The following is a 21,252-nucleotide window of genomic DNA, read 5'->3' as shown; positions in this document are numbered from 1 at the left end:
CAGTAGAGAACGTACCAGATGGAGGAATGCAGTGGAACAACCAGAGGTGATGGATAGAGCTAGTGTTTTTCTTAGACAACAGTTCTGACTTGTTCCTAACAGGCGTGGCCCGTCCATTCAGTCTCCCAGCTATTCCGGAGTAGCACCTGTACCAGAGCCTCAGTCTCAGGAGGAGGGAATGCCACATGCCGTGATTGCGCCGACAGTAGAGGAGGCGGCACCGGATGTGGGCATGAATCCTGCTGATGAGGAGGAGAATAGTGATGCGGAATGGTCATTGGAGGACTTCGCCAAGGAGGATTACGGGTCGGATGAGGACAGGTGCAGAGACTATCTTAGGACTATGAAGTCTGCATTGGAAAAGGGGCATGATGTGGCGATTCAGGCTCTCACTCGGCGAAGGGAGTGGCATTTGATTCGAGCATATATTCGTGGGATTTGTCCTAAGCGATTTCAAACTTGTTTTGTGGATAGAGGTTGGCCGGCAGTCGAGACACCAGAGATGTTGGCAGATTGGGCCACTGAGCTAGAGTTGGGACCGAGTGACACTCTGATGATGAAGCTGGCACATGAGATCGTGGGATTGTACAAAGAGGTTTACTATGCTCGGCAGTGTGCGGAGGCGGATAGGGCAGCAAACAGTGTTGCAGCTCAGAGATCTTTGGTGGTTGAGAAAGAGGCAAGAGAAAAGTTAGCCGCCAACTTGGCCGACCAGCAGGCAGCAGAACGGGCAGCACTATTGAAGGATATGGCAGCAGTTGTACAGGATAAGGACGCGGCTATCCGAGATAAAGATACGGCAGAGCATGAGTTGCAGTTGGCTAGGAGACAGGCTATGGATGTTGCGCTTCTACTGAAGGAGACCGTAGAGGTTAATTCTCAGATTCAGACAAATCTGCGCATTCGGACTGACCAGGTGTATGAGTTACGTCGTCAGCAACACTCTTCTGGGACACCTCCTTCTTCTCTCTAGTATTTCTTTTATTGTTTTTGGGTTGTCTCCTAATTTTACTAGTCGTCAGGAGATGACTTTTCTTTTTGGGGGGGATGATGTCGTTGGTAGAAATTGTGTATCAGTCGACAGGACCCTTCGGAAAAGTTTTTGTATCAGCCGATGGGTCCCTTCGGGAAAGTTCTTGTTATGTAGCCGACGGGTAAATAGTTGTAGCGGACATAATGTATCTGGCCGACGGATTCCTTCGGGAAAGTTCTTCGGAAAGTATTTATAACCCCTTCGGAAAGCATTGTAATTATCTGATCATGGAAGCATAATGTAATATCTTTGGCATATGCGAATAATAATAAGAAGAGTTATGCTGTTCGTGTTCGTGTTCACTATCTGTGTGCGTTTCTTAATTAATTAACCTATGCGGTAAACAGTAATGACTCTTCTCATCATCACCGTAAAGCCCAAACATGTCTGTTACTAGCATCATTTGCATTGAATCATTGATCACACTAACTACTTCTAACTTGCTGCTGCACTCCCAGATTCTACTATAACAAACTTCTGTGTTTCTTGGATAGATTCACAATACTATTTGATGCCTCTTCATTTTGTATTCTGAAAATCAGAATAGGAGCCTGTATTGGCAAAGTATTGGGATAGCTTGCATTCAACGTTCAGAACCAGTCCCCTTCACATTCTTCTGGTCACAGCTCTCAGTGTTTTGAAGCATATTGTTTAAATGTAAGTAGTGTGTAAGATCTAAAGGTTCTCCCTTTAGTATGATATTTGGGACTCTAAATTTTGCGAAAATTTAGAGTTCCATCACATTGCATAGACTAATTATATAGTACAATTAATATATTATGTTCCTATCCTAAGTGATTATTTTCTCTCTACAAAGTTATGTGATGAAAAACATATGAGAAAGACTTCCTATTTAATTTTGATTCTAGGTTGATGTAACTCAGTTTTCTTGGTGATATATATGCTACATCTCTTAAATACATTCACAGATTCACATCAGTCTATGTGTGTTATTACTTCAACAAACATTCTTTGAATTCGCTTCATACTTTTTCATCAATTTTCACACCAGTTGTTATGCTTAATGCATATCATTTTTCATAAATGCTTTGGAATCCATGCTGTTGTAATATGTAAAAAAAACTGTAAGCATTATTTTTCTCTTAAGTTCCTACTTGTACAATACTCTATTAATATAAATTTTTTGTTTCAGATATGCCCCCTATGAGAACAATAGATGAACTAGCAAAAGTTTGCCAGGTTGGATGTGGAGGGCTACTATATCTGCCATTTTTGTCTGGTAAACATTTTTTCTGCTCATGATCCAAGAGAGGTAAATGTCAAAAGAAAGTGTATCAGAGGAAACATTAAGAGAATGATGGTAAATTGTAGGTTTAATAAGGGAGATTTTATTTTTTGGTTGGTACGTTTGTCTTCCATTGCAAAAATGATATAATTCTTTCTGCTGTTTCATATAAAATTTGCGATACTTTTTTTGGCTATGTACAAAAGAGTCTTATGGCATAGTCATGATACATTGCATTAGTGATTGATCATTCCTTTCCTGTCATATAGCATAAATATGGGAATAGTGAGATTGTTGATTAATGAATTTGTTTAGTGCTTTATGTGCATTCATGTCCCTTAGGTGGATTCAAGTATATTAAGACTTGGTATAATCAACTAAATATGATTCTGCCTAGCAATAGTATTTACAATGACGATATTTCAGTAGATAGTATCAATCTATATTTTGTTCCAAACATTTTTTGTAGGAGAGCGTTGTCCATTTGAAGATCCAATTGCACGTGCAGCCTTTATTGGAATATCAAATAGTACATCCCTAGGGGAGATGTTTCGTTCGGTATGCAATCTTTCTTTTGTATTATTGTTTTCTTGTGTGATGATCTTTATCTGAATTTTATATAATTCTGTGTGTCTCCTGATTTGTAAAAATTAAAGTTTGCAACAGAGCTCAATTGAAAACAGCAGACCATAAGGTAGGAAGTGTTGGTATTATTCAGATTCGGTCAAATACATAAATGCAAAATGTTCAAAAGCTATAACTAGTAATAGATCATTGAGAAATACTAGGTGCTAAAAAACTCTTACAGAATTTGAGACTTTTCCTATCATTCAGAAATTGCAAGCACGACAGCTTTATGGGTGTACATGAGTTCGTTTGCAAAGACACAACTACTATTTGAATGATTTAAGTTTACTAGACCCGTGGCAAAGCTCTGATGGAAATTTGGAGAGTTTGCTCAATACTCAGGCGAGTGCATAGCAGATAGACATTTCCTTGACAATCCTGCAGGTCATACATGTGGCCTCAGGTCCATTCTATTGCATGTGAATGAAGTGAAGTCTACTGTTGTGTCAACATACACACATTCTCCTGTAGCATGCAATTTGGATATGGCCTTCTCTGCGAACAGAAGACATGCACTCCCGATACCACTATGATCGAAAAACATGACCACACACTCCCATATTTTACTTGCCAGAAATGATTACCATGAACGGCTATCTCTTGTTGTGTTTGCACGATGCTAGTAACCATGGGTGCTCTGTAGACTGCAATTGATCTCCACACATTTGCCAACCTGCAGAAAACACTGCAGAGGATTACATGAAGGAAAGAGGCCTGGAGTACTGGAGAGAGAAGAATAGGGCCTACATCCTATTCTAGACATGAGAAGGGATTTCATCCTTCCATGAAACAAACCAGTTTACCTTGCAGAAGAAAATCTTTGTATATTTTCGCATACCCTCCTCTACTACGAACATCTCCATAAACTCCTCATGGTAGTTGCAAGCTCTAATTCAAGATATACATTGACAATCTGTATTTTTAAACATAATCCATACCTTATTTGGAAACTCTAGAGAAACTTTGGGTTAAGTCCTAATAGGGGACATTACACAATTTCACTTGCTAATAATTGAAATTAGATGTTAATTTTTTTACAAGTTATGTTTTTCAGTCAAACTGTATTTGGAAGAGTCTGACATATATGGTGTGGTATTATTGAATAGTTTGAGAATTTGGTTACTTTAATTTTGCAATTTGTCTGTGTACATTTTTTTTTAATGTTAAAGTGGCAACTTTACAACTGTTTTTCTTGATGTTCCTATATCAAGGATGCCATTGTTTTTGCTTAGTACTTAATAAATCTCTAGATTCAATTCTTTTATATTCCACAACTTTTTAAATCACTTATTAGTATTAGTGTTAAACAGATAATGGAAGGTGTTTCTTTCGCTATGCTTTCAGCTCAATGTGCAATGCTTGAGGAGCCATTATCAGGTAGAGATTTGGGAACTAGCTGATTTATTGATTGCCACAATTTAACTTATTTATTTTCTAGCTGTTCTCTTGGCTGAGATTGTTTTCTTATTCATTTCTTTTTATTGTAGATGGTAGACCACTTCGATTGGTTGGTGGTGGAGCAAGGTGTTTTTTCTGACTTAAAGATGTGCTTTAGGATTTATTTGTATTAGGTCTCCTTTTTAACTATTTTAATACCTTTGTAGAATCTTAAAACTATTTCAAAGCATAAGTCACATTTTTCAAGATTTTTACTTACTATTTGATAATTTATGTAGAAAATTTTGAATTGTAACTATATACTTTCATGGAGAAAAATTATGTGCATTTAGTTTCTAACATTTTTCTTGGATTGTAACTGATTTTTTAGCGTACTTGCATTTGCATTTGAGTGGCCATGTTCGTTATCCATAACATTCTCAACTTTGACCCTTGTTTCACGAAGCCTTTCTTTCTTAGTATGTGGGCCCGGGTACATAGCTTTCTTTACTTCGGCGTGAGTAATTTTTGTTACTTCATTATTCTTGTCAACATCAATTACATTGATGCTAGTCTTTTGATTTGGACATCCTATGTCCTCATGATCTCCTAGTGCACCAGTTGCACAATAATTGCAGTTTGTCTTGCTTCTTCTAACAACTTATCACACCATTTCTCCATTTGCTACATTCTTGGCATTGTATGATAGGCATCCTTTGGGGTCATATATATATATATATATATATATATATATATATATATATATCTTTTACTTGATATTTGACTTGATAACCGCTTGCAGATGCATCATATGGCTTCAATGGAGTGAACTGCTCTCTGTGTATGAAGAGCATGTACTAGTCTTCAGATTATATAGAGAGTCCTTTGCTAAATGAGCCATAAGCTGATGAATCTAACAAAACATATTTCTATGACAATTACCTTTTGTGTGCTTGGCAGTTTTGGACTTACTATACCGCAGTTCATTAGTTTCTTTGTTGGTTTATTTCTGTGTTCAGTTCTTTCATCATTCAGAGCATATCCCTCTGAAGTGCTTGTACTATTCTTGACTCATTGTTGCTGCTGTCTTCTGAGCTTCCATCTTCCTCTGTTTTTCTCTTACTGCTGGAGGACATTTTATCTTCACTTTAGATGTCCATTTCTTGATTCTAGGCTTCAAAACAGAATGAGAGTGGTACTACCTACATCAATTTTCTTAACAACGAAAGTGGACCTTCAATGAACCACCACTTTTTAGATTGCTAGCGTGTTATTTTTCCAATTTCACTAATAATTCTTGAAGTCTATAATTATAAACTCATATTTTTTTTGCATTGTTTTGTGTTGTAAAATTCTGTTGCTATCCGTTGTCTTAATGAAGCAATTTAGACTCTTCTTCAAAGGTCTTCTTTAAGTATCCCATGAATTTATGGAGGCTTGGACAGTTAATATAGCAGTCAATTGTAAAGCCTTGCAAGGTGGTTGAAAAGATTATATCTAAATTGTTTTATTATCTTCCCATTTGTGTTCCAAATTGTTTCACAAGTCGTACAGTGCTTAACAAGATCCTCTGATACATTACCTATAAATTTTGGCATTTTTTTCTAATGCAAACCATTAGAAAAAATTGCCAAACCTAGCACTCGGAATCTTTTTGCCTAGGATTATTGATTTAAACGATCTTGTGCTTCTCTTGCATCTTTGATCACATAGGAATCCTCAACTCTTCCCTTAGCTATAGCCTTCATTTACTGTTTTGCACTTAGATTTTATGTTATACAACCTTGGGTCAATTTCTTTCACCTTTTATTTACAATGATTCAATCAAAGTAACGTGAATCGGAATCGGATCTGAATCGGCAAGGCCGAATCAAATCATGAATCGGCAATGAACCAGTGATGAATCGGAAAATTTGAAAAAACCCTTTAAATTTAGAGATTTTAACAATTTAAAACTTCTTTCATGCACCCTTTATTGAATATAACTTAAACACACTATAACATCATCAAATAGAAGTTAAAACTTAACATACATAAACATGGAAGTTTGGAACATAAAATCCATCACATATGTAACTATGTTATCTAAAATGTATATTGTAGGCTAGCTGAAGTAAATAGAAATGAAATGATCATAATGATTTAAATCATAGAATGTATGTAAGATGATCCATAAGACATCAAATCATAAATGTATGTAAGAATGTAAGATGAAAATCCATGAAAGTTTGAAACGTATGTCTATCAATGATTCAGTATCAATAGCTGTAAACAAAATATAAAAACAAGGCTCTAGCTCAAGCCTCAAGCTCATAGTCATCATCATCCTCAACATCATCCTCAAGCTCGGCTACAGCCTCAGCCTCAGCCTTTGAGTATCCAGTCTGCCTACTAGCAAGGTGTCTAATATAGGTCAAAGAGGACTGTTGAGCCATATCTCCCGCATGTTAGATGGGCTCACAAACGTCATTAGGGCCTGTGTCTGTGTATGTGCGTGTGCATCCACCAATGCCTGAAGAACGTGCTCTAGCTGCCTCAGCCTCTATATCCACCTGGTCGACCCACGCACGGTCTTCCTCAGTGAAGATTGGATCCACAACCTTTGTGAGCCACTTTGATTCTAGATCAATCTCCTCTAGAATGATCGGAGAGGAGTCAGTGCCCAAAATTTGTTTGATCCTAAGATGGAGGTTGTCATGAACAAAGACAAAATCATTCAACCTCTGCACTGTCAATCTGTTTCTCCTCTTTGAGTGGATGTGCTCGAACATGGACCAACTGTGCTCACATCCAAAAGCGTTTCTTGGCTGACTCAGAATACAGATGGCAATTTTTTGAAGTTTTGGGGTTGTGGCCCCAAACATTTGCCACCATCTATCTGAAATAAGGGAAAATAAAATCAATTAGTCTCATTTATAAATTGCAAATTGCAACTCTAAAATTACATAATCAACTTTAAGTTTAGAATCTAGATTCATGAACATTGAATATATTATTTAATTTTTACCTGGTTGTATTGTTTTCTGAGCATCTATGGCCATCCTGCTAGAGAAAAGTGGCCCTTCTTTATTATTGAACTTATTGAGCTCAATAATTGCAGCACTACTATCCTCATCAGTACTCAACCTTTGGATCACTGTATATAATCCGGTGAGAACCTCCTCATCCGCATTGAAGTCAGGACGGAAATGAAATGCCAGATTCAAAAAGTAAGCTGCGACATGAATGGGTCTATGGAGCTGATTCTGCCATCTCCTATCAATGATGTCCCAAATAGGGGCATACTTCTCCTGCACTCCTGCATACTGGGCTGTAATGGCCTCCTTGGCCCTATCCATTCCCTCATATATGTAGCCCATAGAGGACTTCTCTCCATCTGCAGTTCGTAGGAGAGATACAAGGGGCTCAGTGGCCTACATATAAAGTAAAACAAAAATTTGAGTCAAAACTTAAATATAGAATAATTCAATAATATAACTTAAGGTAAAACTAAATCATTAAACAATTAGCATAGTAAACTGTAAAATATTAAATGTTAAATTGCAATAGATTTACTTTAAAGATTTCTTTAGTAGGTTTCCAAAAACCATCATCATCAAATATGCAATCCACCACATCTATCCCTGTAGTGGTCGCAGCATAGGAAGATGAATTCCACTCCCGCCCAACAAACATGCTCCTCAAATCATCCCTTGATGTCAACAAGGATTGCAAGATGATGAAATTTGAGGCAAACCTTGTGATCCTTTGCCTCCTATGTACTTCCTCATTGTGCTAAGGACAAATGAATGATTATAAATAAACTTGCATATGTTTTTTTGTCCTTTTCACACATGACTTGACCGACTCACGTTTGCCAATTTCCTCCAACATGAGGTCAATGCAATGTGCTGCACAAGAGGACCAAAATATGGTGTGGTGCCTCTCCATCAAAAGTTTACCTACAACAATTCTATGTTAATTAGAAATTCAAATTTCAAACATATTAGAACTTAGGAAACTTAGAAATTCTAAGTTAGAATTAGAAAAAGTTCAAAATTCAAATAAATTTATTTTCAACAAATCAAAATTTGAAATAGTCAATCACGATTCAAAATTATGTATGTAGGAAAGTAGAATGATCAATCACTTCCACAGGATACAAGAAAATTGAGTGTTCTTCCCCTCCTATTTGTCCAACCATCAGTCATGATTGTGCAATCCTTTTCGATCCACTCCTTTCGGTTGTCCTCAAGCTCAACCCTCATATCCTCTACCATTTCATCCAGGAGGTATCCACTCAACTCACTCTTAGTTGGAGCTTTAAACCTTGGACCACAAATAGCAACTGCATCTATCATGTTCTGCCAATAAGGAGCCTTGTCACAAATAGATAATGATATTGATTAGAAATTTAGATGTCAAAAACTCAAATCATAAAACAAGTAGATATAATTAAAGTTTTACTTTTACTTTTAACTTTAAAGAAAACAAAGAAAAAAGAATCAATTAACTGGCTGCAATAAATGAAATGTTGCAAAAGTAATAAAATTTGCAAATCTCTTTTCTGGCAGCATCATGAATCTCCTTGTTCAAACCCATGCCCTCAAGCGTGGGTTGGGAGCCAGGAATAGTGCGGGGCACAAAGTAACTATCCATTCTGTTTTTTTGCACTCTAGGCCACAATAAGTTAATGTTGGACTATGTCTCAGTATAAGACCGACTACCACTAGCACTCACATGAGCACTAGAACTAGGACGAAAAGGAGGTCTAGAAGAACCCTCTCCAACACAACCCACGGATGCGGAAGCTAATGCAAATGCAGATGTAGATGCAACTGCGGATGTGGAGCACGAGAGCCAATACCTCTTAACCTTTCAAGTTGCATTTTCTTATTCAAGTTGTCTTGTTCAATTTTTTCTAATGCCACTAAACAAGTGCGTTTTGCCTCAGCAATTTGTTGAGTGCAAACTGTGACATCATGTCCAGGTATGCCAGCAATGTGGTATTTCAATTTATAGATACCTCCAGAATTTATTTTTTCTTTACAAAATATATATTTTGTTTGAAATTTGGTTCTTCCAGGAAACTCTTCATTATATTTCCAACATTATTCTTTTTTACCCATTGTGAAAATTGGAAAATAAAAGCCAAGGGCTGCTGTAATTAAAAAAATTCATGTAAAATATCAAAGTTTGAAACTAATAAACAAAAGCTACAAAACAACAAACCCTAGTTTGCAATTTAGTAAAAACAAAAAACATTCAAGATTTGCAAATGAAAACTAAAAAAATTTAAGAAAAAATGCATAATACGGTAATATGCAAAAAAAAAAACCAGCACTTACCTCTCACATAATACACTAACATAAGAGTTGAGGACTGTTGATATTGACTCCTTAATGCTCCTAATCCAACTTGTGGCCTCCCCAGATGGATTTCTGATCTCTTTGGTTCTCTTCCTTCTTGCCGGTTGGAAACCTATGGATTTTCTTTTCTCTTCTTCTCTCTCGCTTTTCCTCTCTTCTACTCATGTAAGCAAATCGAAGGCTCTTTAGGGTTATAACAAAGAGGAAAGACAAAAAAGAAAGCAAATAAAACATGTGTTTTTTTTATAATTTTCAACTCATCTTCCTAGTTGCCGTGGGCGATTCGCAGGAAAGATTCATGCAATTTTTTGCATGAATCGCCTAAATTGGTGATTCAAGCAATTCATGAAAAAAAATTGCCACAGCCGATTCAAGATTCATATAAACTCGCCTAGCATGAATCGTATTGCGATTTTGGTGATTTGGGCGATTTTAAGACGATTTTTGGAACTATGGATTCAATGCCTAGAAGGCTACTCTTATTGTAACTTTGAGAAGAAATGTGACTTTGTCTCTGTCTCCCAAATTCTGTAAGCTAGATAGACATGGTTGTCTTGTCTTTTCAACTTGACTGCATTCTCGAGAAGGGCTTTTACTTGGGTATCGTTTGGTTATATTTTGATCAAGTGTTTCTTGTAATCTTCGCTTTTGTTCCGTTTTCTCAGTGATCCTTAAATATTGCCAATCTCATGGTCTTGACCATTCTATACCCTTTTTTTTCTTTAATTGGAATCTAAAGGCATGAATTACTCAAATATGACTTGATTTCTTTGAAAGCAATGGCAGAAAATGTTTATTTCTATATCTGATAAAATAAATAAATGAATTAATAATAGAGATGACAATGTATACAGTTACAAGAGTTCAACATATCTTTGCACATGAGATTAATACTGAAGAAGACTAATGATGGTCAATTGGGGATTGAAGTTGATCTAAATAGATCATACTATTTTCATTGACAATACACAATCTATTTGAAGGACTTATGGGTTTCCAAAGGAACACAACTATCAGCCAACCAATGCTTATAAATACTCAAAGCTGATTAAATATGAACAATTAGTGCATGTTCAGATTACCAGTGTTATTAAAGCATACTAACAGAGTGTATGTGGACTACAACCTGCAAGCCTTTCTTTTTACTGATTGTACCCATCGATGTGCATATTTGAGTATTAGGTTGCAGATTCTTTGAATTGTGGAGAATGAAGGAAAATAGTTAGAAGTCATACAAAGTAATCGGCTGCATGTGAGGGTGGCGAGAGGATTTCCTAACCTAAGCGCTGCACTTTTTGTGGACTTTCCTTCTTGATACAAAGCATCTTGTCGTTTGGAGGATAGTTGACAGAATTTTAGGTTGAACTTTTGATATAGTCATGATTCAGAATGCCGTACTTCAAATAATGATTTAAGAATAAGAACTTCTTATACTTCAAGTCATATTTCACGTATATTGTGTAATGTCCCTTGTCAGATCAAGTTTGTAATATCGGGACAATGTTCTTACCACTCCAATTGTGAGAGACTTCTTCCTATTAAGACCCTTATTCTTAATAGTTATTTTGATACTGTGTAGATTGTAAACAATACAAGCCTTGACTTGTCAGTTTGATATGTATACGGAATTTAGTTATAGACTCCAAAATACATTGATATATATTATAATTGCAATGGTATTCTGATTTGCAAGATGAATATATTGGTGAATTATCTTATCTTTATGGGTCATGTAACGATATGAGAGCAATATGCAGATTTGTAGGATGCAAACTTTATTGATATGCTGATTGATTTTATGTTAACAGAATGGGCTGTTATTTTGAAATTTGTATCTGATTTCTGAATGCCTATCTAGTATAATGATTTAAATACATAAAAGCTGATCTATGTGCATAAATTCTTCGATTTATTGGGCACTTCCTCTCAGTAGTAAACAGGGATGTCTGTAAACATTCTCCAGTTATTATCTTTCTATGTTCTGACTGTATTTCTTGTGTTTTCTGTTCTGTGTATCCTTATGCAATTTATATTTTTGTCACTGTCTTTTAACAAATTTATTGTATTGCTGTTTTATTAGACTATTTGCCATCCCATCCTCCACCGTTCTTTTCTTATTCATTGACTGCAAATGATTGACTTCCCCCCCCATTTTGTATATTTTTCTCTGCCTTAGATTTAATGATTGTGTGATTCACTGAATTTGTGATCTTTTAATAATGGCCATATATGAATCTGTGACTGTCATTAGTCTTGATCCTGGATTATTAAGTTATTTCTCCAGATGGTTCCCTGTGACTATCATTGGTGTCTTCAAATTGTGGCTTTTATTACTGTTTCCCCCTTTTTGAAAGATGGATCTTGTATTTGGATGAGGCACTTATTTGTATCTCATCTTTTCAACAATTCACTCACATTATAAAATACGTTCCAAGTTATGTTATTTCTGGCGTTGCAGATTCTTCTGCCATCTATGTAAGGCTGGTACTGGTATACATATTTTTTTATTAATTGAACATTGATAATAAGCTATCACATACTTATTTCCTCTCTCTTTGTCTATAATAGCTGTTTCTTCCATGAAATGGTTTCAGATTATTAACACCAAATCCTCCATTCAGATTGCTCACAATGAAGATAAGTTATGTCCATTGCTGACAATTATCTTTCTAATCCGTTCATGTATTCCCCATAAGTTTCCTCCCCTATTCACAATATATATGTAGGAATTGATTGATTACATCCTTTCAGTATTTAAAGAACACAACTCTTCATATCCATCGCTTTATTTATTACGTCTGGTGACATATATTAATCATTGTATATAATCTTATATTTGTTATTTATATTATTTATATCTTATTATATTATATTCTTTATATTTCTAAAAACCCAAACAGGTCTCCAACTAATATGATTATGGAAATGAATGATTGTTTTTGTAATTTTGATGTTTTCCTATTTTTTGTGTTTTTGTATATATATATGTTTTATTTTTATTTTTTTGAATAGCAAATTGCTTCAAGGAAATGATTAAAATTGAATACTGAAATTCACGACTAATTACTAATGCCAGATTGAACTCACTAATTGAATTTGCATTAAAAATGTAATAACCTCAATAGGTTATAACTTCTTCCAACACCAAAAATCTTTATACTTTAGTTGTTTGACATTTCGTCAAACACTTTGCAAGCAAGGGTCCTCTGACTGATATAACTTTTCAGATTGCTGCAGTGATTTTTGTTTGGATTTGCCTTAAAGAGAATGCTTACAAAAGACTCCAAATTGTCTAAACGATGATCTAACATAAATATGCAACTAATTTTGGCAATAGTGAATGCATATATGAGTTCTAATCATGAAAATGATCACCTACAGCCAACTGGTATTTTAACAAACAGTTGGTATGCAAGCTAACTGGCTGATAAGAAATGATATATTAACACTCAAAGAAAACTATTAATGACCAGCAATTGTATCTCCTTAATTGAGAATGAGTATCCAATACAATATTCATACTAAGTTAGCCAAGACTCTTGGCATTTACAAAGATATCAAAATATGATGATTGCTGGTAAAGTAATATGCACCTACAACTGCTAATGAAAACTAATGCAACACTAAATATCTAACTTCAATACTCCCCTACAACAGTACGCTAATCACATGCATGATTAAATACAACTAAAGCCATGGATAGCTGATACCATTGGGAGGAATGTAAAAATGAATGATAGGTCTGATACAAAATGACAATTACAACAGCACTCTATAGTGAAAGGCAACTATGAAAATACACATCAGACCTGGCATATGAAGTCGCCTTAGAGAATAGATGTATTGCAATACCACTGAATAGAAAATAACCTCCTCAAATACCCAAGTCGTGCCTTTCTAGCTGCCCCCCCTGATTGTAGATGGCTGTAATAATTTTCTTTGCTTTTTCGAATTTGCTTTTTCGGATTGCTTTTTCGAACTTGTTTTTTCGGCCTGTATTTTCGGTTCTGCTTTTTCAGCCTGCTTTTTTCGGACTGCTTTTTCGGCTTGCTTTTTGTACACAAATATTTTTTCTCAATGTAGCACAAATAGAAGACTGAAGTATCTTCCTCCCAATTGCAATAATTCAAGTGATATTTCACACCCTCAAAATTGTGTACCAATTGAGAGTTTTCGTTCTCAATGGCCACAAATATTTTTTCTCAATGTAGCACAAATAGAAGACTGAAGTATCTTCCTCCCAGCTGCAATAATTCAAGTGATATTTCACACTCTCAAACTTGCGTACCAATTGAAAGTTTTCGTTCTCAATGGCCAATTGTGACTATTGCAAAAACCCTAGGCTCAACAATGCACATCAACAAACATCAACATCAACAACAACAAATCTGGATGATTAGAATGAAGCCCGGGGTGCCTATTTATTCTTTTTCCTCCACTTTCTCCAGAAGCTTCTAGAACATTATTTTGTTTTATCTATTAAGTGACTTTATAAAATATCTTATAATTCAAGTCACTTTATTAAATTAATTAAATATAGAGTTACCTTTTAATATTTATTTATTTGATAACTTTATAAATAATTAACTTAATACCACTTATTTATTTAATTAAAATAATTAATTAGTCATCCTCATAAAATATTCATTATTTTGGATAACCTAATTAATTAAATTAATTAAATCAAATTGCCTCCAAAATGGGGACATGACAGTCCGCCCTTCCTGAAATTGCTTGTCCCCAAGCAATGGCTGAACAGTAAACCAATCAATCCGCCTGGATCCCAAATGTAGTCATGAACTATACTACTGTCAATTAACACAGGCTCCTGCAATATCCTCTGCAATATATCCAAGAGGAATTCATAATCAAACTGACAATTACAGCTCAACCAAACTCCAAAATCACAACTGCCACAGTTAGAAACCCACGAGACACAATCTCTTAGAACATCAAAACCCAAGTAAAGTGGACAAATCAAACTGCCAACATAGTAAGTACCATCAACGCATTCCACTGGCCTATACAGAATGTACAATCCAACTCTGCAACAATGGTGAACGCTCCCGAATGAAACTGTACCAAGTATGGAGAATCTACACACTGTACAACTCCTGTAGGCAACACAACTCTGTAGATCACCGGCCACTGTCTCATAACCATAACTCCCATACACTGCTGATGGTGAAAAGACATCACAAGATAAACAACAAGGAATGGAACCCAAACCAAATCTACCTACCATTAACTCCTCAACACAAGGATCAAATGCTAACTGATGTACATACCCTGCAGTATAATGTTGATAAAAAGAACCAACCTCAGTCAACAACTCACCATGAACAAGTGATACAACCCACTGTGACTGATCACCAGCTAAGTCAGGAGATGTCATAGCCAAAGGAGTAGAATCAATAACAACAACCGTTGAAGCATCACTCCCAAACTTCTGCTCTAAGTCATGTATTATCAAGCTGTCAACCACAAAATCTATCGCCATGTCATGCCCGTCACAACTCTCATCCCGAGACGTCAAATCGTCCCATAACTGATGACAAGCACTAGGAACCAAAGTACATCTCTGTATCATCATCTCATCAACATGGTCATCAAAGGTAAATTGATGAGCATACCTCACAGTGTAATGCCGATAGAATGCGCCAATCTTATTCAGTGGCTCAGAGTGCAATCCAGATGAAACTAACTGCAATCGATCATTAACCATGTTGGAACTAACTACTACCTCCGAAGGTATCACCAAGGGAGTATTACTAGCAGGAACCATGCCAACTGCCGGCTCACCAACATCACACATGATCTTTGATACAGCATCTCTAGTCTCTGTGCCATCAGTACTAGAGGCCACCACTATGTCAAGCATACCACAACAATTTGCTGAACCTAACTCTAGTGGGAACGAACCCGATATGCCAATGTTAGTATCAAGGATGGATGCATCCCCATCTCCACTGTCTTTGACAATCTCGACCATGGACATCCTCGGATCACCAGACACCATAGCTTGTGACTACACAGAATCTGGTAAAGACTGCAGTTGCTCTAATTCCATGGTCACCTTAACCAAATAAAACTAAGAATCCTCGAAAGCCAACTGTGTACTCTCAAGAATCTCAGAAGTGACCTCGTGCTGCTGAGTAAGCTCACTCACCTCATCTTCCTTGGCCAATAATGCATCGTATGCTGTACTCCCCCACTCCATAAGATAATCTCTGTCGGCTACCAACTGCATATAATTCTGTCTTAGAATCCGAATAGCCTCCCATAAAGAGTGGATCTCTGTCAAGGAAAAATAACTGCCTCCCTGCTCATCACTAGTAGGAGAACCCCATCTATAGACTGCTAACAACTGACGAGCAGCATCCAAATGCTGGCAAGCGATAGCAATGTATCGCTCACTAACTCTCAACTGACTAGACACATGATGGCACTGGCTAGACTGTCTCCTACAAACCTCCTCTGACACACTGTCTAAGGGAATATCCTCAAAGTTACTGGTCTCTAGAGTATTACCAACCATATCCTGCGAATCAACTCCAAAACTCATATCAACATACGGAGTATCAAAAACTGTAGCACCGCTATCCAACTCCTCTGTACCAAAAGAAATTGCCAAGGAAATTAAGTCTTTAAAACTGCCCACTGCATCCTCTTGGATGTCATCAATGCCAATATGATCCTGGGACTCATCTGTACACACTGCCAAATATGAAAGATCATCAACACATTCCAGCAAGAATGGTCGACAAGATATATGAACAAAGCCCAACACCGGTGTATAAAAACTAATACCAACATCGAACAAGCTGCTGGCGCAAGAAAAGACAACACCGTGCAATCTGCTAGTCAAATCCATGATAGCACCCAAACAATCACTGCTACCAAAAAGTGTTAAAGATCTCCAGTCAACTGAATCGCAAATGCCAATATAACAATCTCGAGTCCATATCCGTAAACTAGAATCAGCTGGTAACTCAAGCAAACTCCTCACTTGAGTAATATGACCAATACCGACTAACTCCACATACCTGTCTGACATTGTCCCTGTATCCTGAATGTGAATGCAAGATGAACTCGCAACATTATCAGCGACCACATATGATTTTCTTACCGTAGAAAGCTGAGTATCAGGAGTGCAAGATGAAACTAAACTCAACTCCATGCCATGCTTATCCCCATGTCTCTCCCAGTCCTGTAATGCCAATGGAGTATTTACCAAAGAAGCTTGAGTGTCCTCAAGCTCGCGAGAAAGCTTGTCAACTTCCTCCTCCTTCCACCTCAAGGCATCTGAATAGTCTCCGACAAGGCTAAGAAGATGGTCACGATCTGGTAGAAGATGTAAATAACTCAACTTCATCGTTCCCATTCCTTCCCTAATCACCTGTATGTCAACACAAGAGGACTTTGCCTGAACTCCCTTATGTCTACCCTGCAACTGAATCATCCTAATGTGATCCTCTATCATATCCTGCATCCTGTCATGATGAGATAATGAAGTCACAATACTATCTTTGCTCACCTTCAGCTGGCTGGACAAATCATGTGAAGTACTACCAGCCTCAGCCTCATGTGACGAAGCATCTATCTGTGCCTGGTACTCTCTCTCAGCAAAGTCATGAATGCTCAATGTCTGCTCATCTCTACCAAGTATCTCACCATCATGCACAACAACATCCTCATAATCATCATTTGAACCCACTACATTGTAGTCACTGCCTGTTGGAACTAAACCATCCCGAGTACCTGTGACATCACCCTTTGACGACCTGTATACAATTGTCTCAACTTGAGTATCAAGTTGACCGTTACTATCAATCTGCGTAATATCCATTCCCATTACCTCCTGAAGTATTGTGTGCCCAACATCTTCCTCCAAGCTAGTCTGATTTTTGTCCTCCCTAGATTCGGCTATATACTGGTCACCAACTGCTGCAAACTCCTTGTAGAGGTTTCTAGATACCTCACTTGTAGAGACCTCTTGTTCCTCTTTCTCTTTGTTCTATGATGTAGTCCTCTTAAACATGGAAACCATCAATTCGTTCATCCTTTTCTGACTTTCATCCAACCTTTTCAAATTTTGTTTAAGCTTCTTCATATCCCTGTCCCACTGCTTTTGGGTACTTGAAGTAAACACGATTAACTAACTGATTCAATGTCCAATCTACCCAACAGGATGGCAGGTCAATAGCTTTGATACCACTGTAATAACCCCAATAGGTTATAACTTCTTCCAACACCAAAAATCTTTATACTTCAGTTGTTTGACATTTCGTCAAACACTTTGCAAGCAAGGGTCCTCTAATTGATATAACTTTTCAGATTGCTGCAGTGATTTTTGTTTGGATTTGCCTCAAAGAGAATGCTTACAAAAGACTCCAAATTGTCTAAACAATGTACTAACATAAATATGCAACTAATTTTGGCAATAGTGAATGCATATATGAGTGCTAATCATGAAAATGATCACCTACAACCAACTGGTATTTTAACAAACAGTTGGTATGCAAGCTAACTAGCTGATAAGAAATGATATATTAACGCTCAAAGACAACTATTAATGACCAGCAATTGTATCTCCTTAATTGAGAATGAGTATCCAATACAATATTCATACTAAGTTAGCCAAGACTCTTGGCATTTACAAAGATATCAAAATATGATGATTGCTGGTAAAGTAATACGCACCTACAGCTGTCAATGAAAACTAATGCAACACTAAATATTTAACTTCAATACTCCCCTACAGCAGTACGCTAATCACATGCATGATTAAATACAACTAAAGCCATGGATTGCTGATACCATTGGGAGGAATGTAAAAATGAATGATATATCTATTAATGAATGATAGGTCTGATATGAAATGACAATTACAACAACACTCTATAGTGAAAGGCAACTATGAAAATACACATCAGACCTGGCATATGAAGTCGCCTTAGAGAATAGATGTATTGCAATACCACTGAACAGAAAATAACCTCCTCAAATGCCCAAGTCGTGCCTCTCTAGCTGCCACCCCTGATTGTAGATGGTTGTAATAATTTTCTTTGCTTTTTTGAATTTGCTTTTTCGGATTGCTTTTTTTTTTGGATTGCTTTTTCGGACCTGCTTTTTCGGCCTGTTTTTTCGGTTCTGCTTTTTCGGCCTGCTTTTTTCGGACTACTTTTTCGGCCTGCTTTTTTCGAACTGCTTTTTCGACCTGCTTTTTCGAATTGCTTTTTCGGCCTGCTTTTTCGAACTGCTTTTTTGGCCTGCTTTTTGTACTCAAATATTTTTTCTCAATGTAGCACAAATAGAAGACTGAAGTATCTTCCTCCCAGCTGCAATAATTGAAGTGATATTTCACACCCTCAAAATTGTGTACCAATTGAGAGTTTTCGTTCTCAATGGCCACAAATATTATTTTTCAATGTAGCACAAATAGAAGACTGAAGTGTCTTCCTCCCAGCTGCAATAATTCAAGTGATATTTCACACCCTCAAAATTGCATATCAATTGAAAGTTTTCGTTCTCAATGGCCAGTTGTGACTATTGCAGAAACCCTAGTCTCTACAATGCACATCAACAAACATCAACATCAACAACAACAAATCTGGATGATTAGAATGAAGCCCGGGGTGCCTATTTATTCTTTTTCCTCCACTTTCTCCAGAAGCTTCTAGAACATTATTTTGTTTTATCTATTAAGTGACTTTATAAAATATCTTATAATTCAAGTCACTTTATTAAATTAATTAAATATAAAATTACCTTTTAATATTTATTTATTTGATAACTTTATAACTAATTAACTTAATACCACTTATTTATTTAATTAAAATAATTAATTAGTCATCCTCATAAAATATTCATTATTTTGGATAACCTAATTAATTAAATTAATTAAATCAAATTGCCTCCAATATGGGGACATGACAAAAAATGGGAATTACAAGTAACAATTTGAGAATCTGTTACACGTGGAGCCAATTCTCAAGTCCAAACGGTGGTTTATATGTGAATCACCACCTTCCAATTGAAACACAGCCTTCTTGATGTAGCAAAAAAAGCCCAAGTCACCACGTGACTCCAGCTGTTATGAAATGCTGGTCGTTAAAGTGAAACATAGGCCCACAAAGTCTAAATGGAAGCTCCCACAATGAGATCACAGGCCTGTCGCAATTCCTATGTGGCCCTCAATTGTTCAACAGCAGTCCAAAGCAACAATCGCAGCCTCAGAAAGATTAAACGCAGGGACTTGATACTGCATGCAGGGGTGTTTAGAAAGGATGTCACCCCTCGGGGAAGCTTACCAAACTCATATAATTCCCAAACGTTGCCCAGGACTGTAGACGACACCTTCAGTGTGCAAAACGGTCTCCCTAAATGCAATCACAGGTGAAGAAAAAGTCCAGACACGGCTATTAAGGTTTGACGGCAGCCTGGCAGATGTGTAGACAAAACCTCAATGGCCCAATGCAGGTGTAATTCAATGATTGTAACCACAATTTACTAGCCTCTTCTTCAAACAAACTATCTCAGATTTGCAGGTAGAAATGCAAATAAAATTCTAAGCAAGAAATATCTCTCAACAACAGATGTATAAACCAAAACTCTGCTACATGGTGAACGACAGCCACCGAAATTGCACAATTAGTTCCACACTCAAACCACAGGTCTGCAATTAATAACCACTTCCTTTCCACTGCTCAAAATCAGATAGATTTAATAACATAGAATGACTTCTCTCGCACAGTCAACATAGTTGAGAAGCCAGAACCAATTGCTATACCTCAGCAACAATCTAGCAATACAATCTTCAGACAATCTCCAGAATTCTTAACCCTTATACTTCAGCAAGGGCACAAAATCATCAACTTTAGAATTACTCACAAAGACCATAAAAGCACATAAGTAATCCAATGCTTTTCTCATCAAATTTGCTTGTATTTATAACCTTCATTGGCACAAGGTTTCCCAAATGCAACTTCACTTAAGAAACTTTACCAACACAACATTATTATAATAAACTTTATTATAATAATGAAACATTAATAATTAATTAATAAATAGGAGCCCATGCAATTAATAGCCCAAACCACTGCAAGCGATGACCAAGCTAGTGCCACCATCTGCAGTACCAGAAATGGCAACCGCCTGATTTAGACTTACTTAAAACAGTAAGTCCACCATTGAGACCCCTAAATGACCTTGTTATCTCACGAGGGTCACTGTAATGAACTGACTTGATCATTCACAGAAGCTTGCCAAAAATGGGGACATTACAATCCTCCCTCCCCAAGATTGCTTGTCCCTAAGCAATCAAGCATCACACTAAAACCTCCACTAGGATCCCATAAGTAGCATGTAACATCCTTGTCATCTCTGAATAGATTGCATGCGAGTTGCATCATTGAAACCGATAACATGACTTGCAATATGGAAACCAACACCTACGTTGATAATGCATTAGGACGTCACTAGAAGGAAACTCAAGAGGACATCCTAGCAAACTCTGCTTCACTAAATCCATCCAACCATACTACAAACAACCCAACTCAGGCATAGACGAACTTTGCACCCGATGCAAGCCTTGCATATGTAAGTCAAATATCAGACTG

General features: G+C 36.8%; 2 protein-coding genes across 4 annotated transcripts in view; one reads left to right on the top strand and one right to left on the bottom strand.

Annotated features, from left to right (window-relative positions):
* LOC149534793 (uncharacterized) overlaps window positions 1-21,252 on the top strand; it is a 318,498-nt gene that overhangs the window by 216,512 nt on the left and 80,734 nt on the right. For all 3 annotated transcript variants that reach the window (XM_089805050.1, XM_089805051.1, XM_089805052.1), the window contains exons 13-16: window positions 2,187-2,273; window positions 2,749-2,837; window positions 4,217-4,283; window positions 4,394-4,430. In XM_089805050.1, the coding sequence (XP_089661176.1) occupies window positions 2,187-2,273; window positions 2,749-2,837; window positions 4,217-4,283; window positions 4,394-4,430 (280 nt within the window). The remainder of the gene's footprint in view (window positions 1-2,186; window positions 2,274-2,748; window positions 2,838-4,216; window positions 4,284-4,393; window positions 4,431-21,252) is intronic.
* On the bottom strand, window positions 7,280-8,206 carry LOC149534795 (uncharacterized). The gene is made up of 2 exons (XM_089803394.1): window positions 7,839-8,206; window positions 7,280-7,696 (listed from the first exon to the last, which is right to left on the bottom strand). The coding sequence occupies exons 1-2, from the start codon at window positions 7,956-7,958 to the stop codon at window positions 7,280-7,282; spliced, it is 537 nt and encodes a 178-aa protein (XP_089659520.1). The 5' UTR covers window positions 7,959-8,206.

The sequence above is a fragment of the Cupressus sempervirens genome, chromosome 10 (assembly GCF_028749045.1).
Source record: "Cupressus sempervirens isolate cs-2001-9-10 chromosome 10, ASM2874904v1, whole genome shotgun sequence".
In the NCBI taxonomy this organism is placed as follows: Eukaryota; Viridiplantae; Streptophyta; class Pinopsida; order Cupressales; family Cupressaceae; genus Cupressus; species Cupressus sempervirens.
Note: the sequence above shows the minus strand (reverse complement) of the source record. Positions and strands in the feature narration are given on the sequence as shown.